Raw genomic sequence first — 7177 nt, forward strand, 5'->3', positions numbered from 1 at the left:
ATCACATTTGACACATCTTTAAACAAAAAATAGCAGCTGTTAACTGATCATACCTGTAATGTAACAACTTGTTTGTCCTTAATCCAGAAGCTGTTACCCCATCTTGTTGCAATGAGTTCCATAAGTCAATTAGGAAGAGTTCCCTTTTCTCATTTCCACAGCCAATCAGCTTTGATGAGTAGCCCCACGTTTTAGAAGAATTCCCCCCATTTTGTCACTCCCATTCCTAAGTTTATGTGTTCATATGTTGGTGATAGAGGGGAGAGTAAGGCATGGCCAGAAGAAGGAGCATTGGTGGGAGGATGACAGGTGCTTGCATGCTGCGCCTCTCACTTAGCTCTCTCCTATCCTTGGTACTCCTGGGTACTTATAGAAGAGAATCATAGAATAGCAGAGTTGGAAAGGGCCTAGAAGGCCATCAAGTCCAACCCACTGCTCAATGCAGGAATCCAAGTTAAAGAGTACCCGACAGGTGCCTGTCCAGCTGCCCCTTCAATGCCTCCAGTGTTGGAGATGGAAGATAAAATGCCTCTGGTGTGGGAGGTACTCTACCACTGTGCCCCCCAGTCTGGTGGTGTTGCTGCTAAAAGCCAGGTTGGTTCATTATTACCCACCTGCCCGACAGCTTCCATGTCTGGGATGGCTAAGGTGATTTCCAGTGTAGTGTTGGAGGACCACAGGACAGTGGCCTTGGGGAACTTCAGCATCCATACAGAGAATGTCTTGGGCTCAGCTTGGGATTTCACAGCCTTCATGGTGACCAAGGGACTACCTTAAATTGTCATTGGCCCAACCCATGGAGCAGGGCACACCCTCAAACTGATCTTTGCTCCAAGCAGGGAGGGGTGGTAGTCTGGAAGTAGGAGGGGTAGAGACTGCCCTACTGTCATGGTCAGGCCACTTCCTGGTGAAGTTTGGTTTTGCAGTGACTGGTCCCAGCAGCAGGGACCAGTTAGGATGGTCCTCCCTTTGGAGGCTGATGGATTCTAATGGATTTCTGATGGCTCTGGGGAATTCTCCGGTGGATAGAGCAAGTGATCCTATTGACACTATTGCTTCACTGTGAAACAGTGAGATGCGTAGGGCCATCAACACAATTGCTCCCCAGGATCCTCTCCGTTGGCATGGAGGGCCCATTGCTCCCTGGTATTCCAACGAGCTGCAGTTGATGAAGACTGGAGTGCAAATGATAGAAATCTCACTCCAAAGCTGACTGAATCTGTGTCAGGACACATAATTGTGCTTACTACATACATGGTGCTGAAGGCAATGAAGAAGTCATACTTCGTTGTGTCCTCGAGGCATCAACCAGCTGACTTCTTCCATGTAGTCCAGAGATTAGGTGCCCTGGACTCAGGGGGTTGATCTCTGGAACACACAGTGACTAGCTGCAAGCAGTTTGCACGACCCTTTAAGGAAACAGTTGCTCAATCAGCTGAGTAAATTTATCACGAAGATCCAGTAGTTATTCATATTGACCAATCTTACCACAATGAAAAAATAGATTTTTCTCTGGATTATTTCTTCCCCTTTTTTGTCTGAGCTGACTTTTGCAATGTGTAGGGTGGTTTTTAAACAGCAGTCATCAGCACATGCATGCATTCTGGTAGAGATTCCTTAAGAGACACAGCAACAACATCATCTATGGTGTGATGTTCACACACTATAGAGTGGAGGAGAAGGTGTCCTACATTAATATTTAGGTTACACTTGCAGATCAGATTTAGCTATTCATGCTATTAGTTAATCTTAACCATTTTCAAGTGTCCACTTTTAATATACACAGCTCTCTTTGTCCAAAACTGGCTATCTTTCTTGGTTCTGTCTCATTTTGTTGAAAATTTTATCTGATTTTTTTTTAATATATGAAAACAAAATGAAAATTTGCAGGATACCAGAGGATACCAGGATACAAAGGAACTGGAGACATCTTCATAAGACTAGGTATGTAGAATATATTTTTACTTAAATATCCATCTCTCTGTGTCTACAAAGAGAAAGAGAGAGAGAGAGAGAGAGAGAGATTTGTTATTGAGGATTGTCCCTTAGAATTAAAATTGGCTATGTTGTGTCTTACTTTGGGAAATGTGTCCCCTAAAATGATTGCAACCAGCAATAATAACAATCTCAAATGCTTTTGAGGCAATGCAGGCTAGTTTCAATGTATTGCTTCAGATAAATAAATGTATGTTTTATGCAATACTGGGTGCGGGAAGAGCTGCTTGCAGCCCTCTGCTGAGAGAAGTCTGAGAACAACACAGTATTTAATAGCTAGAATCTGAGGTTGATTATGATGCAATACTGCTCAGTATCTTACAGTATTTGATAGCAGTCATGCAATGGTGTTTCATGTCTGAAGTATTTGATGGGAGGCATGCAATATTATTTCATGTATGGCAGTATTTGATAATTGATAACATGCAATAATATTTAATATCAATAGCATTCAATGGTTGGCAACGTATGCAATTGAATCTGTTAGATTTCATATCTGACACCTGCCAAAACCATCAAAAGATAACAATCAGTCCAAAGTACTTGCATTTAGAGGTAAAATTTGAACGTGAATTTTGGATTTGAAATTTCACATTCAAAACTTTAGCATCAAAATTGGAAATTTGGCAAATTTGAAATATTTGCAGTCCTAGTACTCAGGAATATTTATTCACTATTGATACAGGTTGGAAGTCTGGACCTATTCTCAGGACATTCTACTCCCAAGGATACAAAAATTCACCATGGAAGCCTGGCTTGCTTACACTACACCTCTGCCATCAAACTGGAACCAGCTGTTATCCTTATTTCTGATGTGCTGTTGTATTGCTGCATCCATTGGAGGACTCTTCTACCACTGGATGTTTTTCTCTCTGCAATATTCTTTCCAGTTCTCTGCCACAGCTGCTTCGGCCATTAGTTTTCTGGCCTTGTTGACCCTCTTCTTGGTGCACCCCGCCCGTTGCATGTTCACTATCATTGTGCCTACATTAGGGACTAAGCAAGGGCGGAGGCTGCTCCTGTCTGCCTGCTTCATGATTGTGGCTGTCAACATAGTGCCAAACATCATGAACAACATTGAAGCCATCCTGCAGGTCATTAAATGTATCTGCAAGAATTCTTCAGAGAGCCTCCTGACCTCAACAGTTCTCTTGGGCAATGCTTCATGGGACTTCAGTGACTCTCTTAAAAGTGTGTTTGACAACATGCCAGACAAAATAGGTAGAGTTAGGGATGGCCATGTCCAGTTTGAAACCCACAATAACAACAATCTACTGAATCAGAAAATGATCAATGCCAGCAACAGGATCAGGGAAGATTTCTCGCAAGTTGACTTGATGGTCCAGAAGGTCATACTGTTGGCTAACCGGGTGGTTGCTGGCTTCTTCCTCTTCTATCTGATGTTTGAGTCTGCTTGGTACCTAAAGAGTTACCTCACAGATCTCCGATTTGACAATATTTATATCACCAAAAAGCTAGAAGATTTGGCTCAGGAGAACAAAGCAGCTCACCTGCTAGTTTGCTCACCTAAGAAGCTGATTAAATCAACCGGCTTTAAGCTATCCCGAGAGGAACTCATGACTTGTGTAATGCACATTTTTCTTCTGACCTTAGTGCTGATGTTGACACTAGTGATCATAGCAACAGACTATATTGCCTTCCATTTGGCACAAGCAGCTGTGACTGAAGTTGCACAGTTCCCTGTTGTGCCAGTTATCTTCTGGATAAAATATGATGTGAGTATAGAAGCTTCTACCTTGGCTTTTCAAGTGAAAGGATGTAAGATGTCGATGTAAACCAAAACTTCATTTGAATGTAGCTGTTATCAGACTAAGAAATGAAACAACCATAAAATGTACCCCCTTCACAACATGATGTGGATTCAGATGACCAGTGATGTGACAGTAACTTAAAAGGTCACCATATGGTACCTCAAATGCAGGTTGGAATGGTTGCCTGTAGCATTCCATCATACTGTTAGGCCCTGTGGATGGTATTCAATGCTAGTCCCACTCAGAATAGACCCAGTGAAGTTAATAGACATGGCTAACTTAGGTGCATTACCTTCAATGGGTCTACTCTGAGTACAATTTAGTTGAATACAACCTATTATTACATCTCACTTCCCAGGATTTCTGAAAATCTATTGTGAACAAGTCTACACATGCAACAGAATCTTGAGGTGGCAGAATGAACTAGACCACTTCAGACTGCAGGTAGAGGACACAATTTGAAAACACTCCCAGCAAGCAAAAATTAGCACATCAGTGAGAAAGTTTTTAGCCTGGGTCTCTCGTGATTGTGCTACTTTTCTAGTGATGGGCATTTGAAATGTGATTTACCCTTGCAGTCTGAAATGATACAGTCCATTCTACCACCTATGGACTTTACTACCTTATTCCTACCTCATACTACTACAAGTATAGATGGTCAGGTTTCATGATGTGGCTGAAATGGGATCCCTTCCTGAAGTGCAAGGGTTATTTTGGAACTCACGGTTTTTCTACAGAAAGACTGCCCAGATAAATAAACTAGCCCTTTTATACTTAGACATAATCCACATTATTTATTCTTTCTTAAAATCTATAATGTGCACACACTGACAACTTGTGCTTATGGCAATTAGTTCAAAAGATTTCTTTGCCATATACTTTTTTTATTCAGAGGAGGTCCAAACATGAGTGTACCATTCTTACACTGAAGCATCACAGGATGGCCACTTTCAATTAAAGCGTAGTTGAAACTGCTCAACAGCAATTAATTTATGTTGGTTGTTGTCCAAATAATTTTTGGTTGATTTTACATGGAAATTTATTTATTTACTTATTTAAGAAAATGGAACTCCTAAGGACTTGATCCAGAGAATTTTAGTCACACTTAAATCCCATTGAAATCCATGGGACAAGTTGCAGACAAGTTTTCCGAGTGTCTTAACAGTCAACCCCTCGTCCCAGGGAACTTTGGGAACTGTAACTCTGTGAAGGGAATAGGGGGTCTCTTAAACACTCTTGGCACCCTTAGTGAAGTACAATTCCTAGTATTCTTTGGGAGAATCTATGATTGTTTAAAGTGGTATAATACTGCTTTAAATGTATAGTGCTGATGGGACCTTTTAACAAAGAGTATTTTTTCCTTGTTCCTATTAGTCATTTATATATTTATAAATGTATTTCTATAACACTATATCATAAAATATCAGGGCAGTCTACAACAATAAAACACAACACCATTTAAAACACTACAAATAATCATTAAAGCTATTATTTAATGATCAATCAATTTAAACTGCTGCAAAAACCTGTCGGCTTAGAAAGGTCTTGAGTTGCCTGAAAGTCAAAAGCAAGGATGTCTGCCAGATCTCTGCTGGGAGAGTATTCCACAGTATGGGACCAGCAACACTAAATGCTCGCCACTTCTATTTCTACTGAAGCATTCTCTTTTATTGTTTTAGGTCAAGCTAATTTTTCTACAATTTTTGGAAGACGTTTTTAACAGTGCTTTTTCTATCAAACAATCCATACCTCCATTTGAAAGGAGTTACCATCAGAATCTGACCTTTGTCTCTGCTAACTGCTTTACGAAGTGGCCAAATCCTCCAAACACAGCCGTGATCCTTGCTGTTGGACTCCTCTATTGCATCATTTACACCATGATATTTTTGGAAACATACTCACGTCGACTTTGCAGAAAAATTTCAGCCTCCTTTTTTGAGAGCCAAGAAGACCAGAGAGTCCAGTATCTCTACAGGAAGCTTGTGAGGAAATACAAGTAAAAGAAGCAACAGGAAGATAAATCAACCGCATCTTCTTAAATTGCTTCAGTGGGGGAAGGAGGGAATTGTACTTCTAGGCCAGGAGATGATGATGGCAACATGAAAATGCTATGCTGAATGTTTTCAAACGATACTAAGAGCTTAAATCAGTTTGATTTGGTAAACTGTCATGGAACTCAGGAGACAATTGTTTTTGGTAAATGTGCTGAAATGAACTTTTAAGTCGCCTCAGAACGTACATAATACCTGAATATTATGAAAAACCACTTCCTTCCCTACAGGCCTGCACAGGTGTTAGGTTCAACAGAGGAGGCTGTCTTGGTAGTTCTGTTGTCCCCTGATTTTCAAGAGGTGGCAACGTGGGAGAGGGCATTCTCTATGGTAGCTCCTAAGGCTGTAATCCAATACATATCTGCTCAGAAGTAAGCTCCATTGGGTTCAATGGGACTTACTCCCAGATAAGTGTGTATTGGGTTGCAGCGTAAACTGTGGAATTCTGTCCCCACAGAGGTGAATCTGGAACCTTCATTGTATAGGTTTTGTAATTTGCTGAAGACACACCTTTTTACCTTGGCCTTTGACATCTGATATATATATATATATATATATATATATATATATATATATATATATATATATTAGGACTTCCCCTATTCTGCTGATTGTAAATTGTTTGAACAGTGTTTAACACTGCCGTTTTACATTGTTGCAACCTGTCTTGGCTTATGGTGATGGGCAGGTCAGAAATCCTGAACAACAACTATTTCAAGGTGTCCTGGTTTATGGGTGCCATTTTGGCACTTACCAAATTCCAGTTGATTGATTTTTACATAAACACCATGGCCATAAATGGCACTTGTATATTGGAAGGTTGCTCGCTATTTATATTGTAGAGAGCTAATGCTGCATTATGTAAGTCATGTTCTCTCACTAGGTGTTGATATTTGGTGTTTGTCTCCTTTGTTCATTGCTAATCGCTGATTATTTGCTCTGCAGTGCTGAGTTCTGACCAAAAAAAGGTAAGCAAACAAACCCTCTTCTCTCAATCCAGAAAGAACAAATCTGTGAGATGTCTGTTCCAAAATACAGATAACCAGCCACAGTAAAATAACAATAAGAACAGTGATTGTGTAAATTGATGCTTGCTGTATAATTGCCAATCATTATCACAATCCAACAAAATGCATCTGCAGCAGATGGACCCCGCTGTCTTCTATGGAAAGCAAGTAGGGATGTAAGAAGGCAGCAGTATCCATTCCAAACTGTATTAATCACAATCAGCACTGTTTCTGTTCCACTGCAGTTCTGTTTCCACCAAATTCTACCTTAATTGTCTTGATGTCTGCTGTTTCATGTAAGTTACGTAACTGAAATTCATTTTAATGGAAAGAGCTAGGAGAAGATGCACAC

General features: G+C 40.4%; 1 protein-coding gene across 1 annotated transcript; it reads left to right on the forward strand.

Moving 5' to 3' along the window:
- The first annotated feature begins 1617 nt into the window (after positions 1–1617).
- On the forward strand, positions 1618–6343 carry OCSTAMP (osteoclast stimulatory transmembrane protein). Its single transcript, XM_061630288.1, has 3 exons — positions 1618–1944; positions 2681–3731; positions 5447–6343. The coding sequence occupies exons 1-3, from the start codon at positions 1877–1879 to the stop codon at positions 5765–5767; spliced, it is 1440 nt and encodes a 479-aa protein (XP_061486272.1). The 5' UTR covers positions 1618–1876; the 3' UTR covers positions 5768–6343.
- Positions 6344–7177: the final 834 nt, after the last annotated feature.

Source organism: Rhineura floridana, chromosome 6 (assembly GCF_030035675.1).
Source record: "Rhineura floridana isolate rRhiFlo1 chromosome 6, rRhiFlo1.hap2, whole genome shotgun sequence".
NCBI lineage: Eukaryota > Metazoa > Chordata > Lepidosauria > Squamata > Rhineuridae > Rhineura > Rhineura floridana.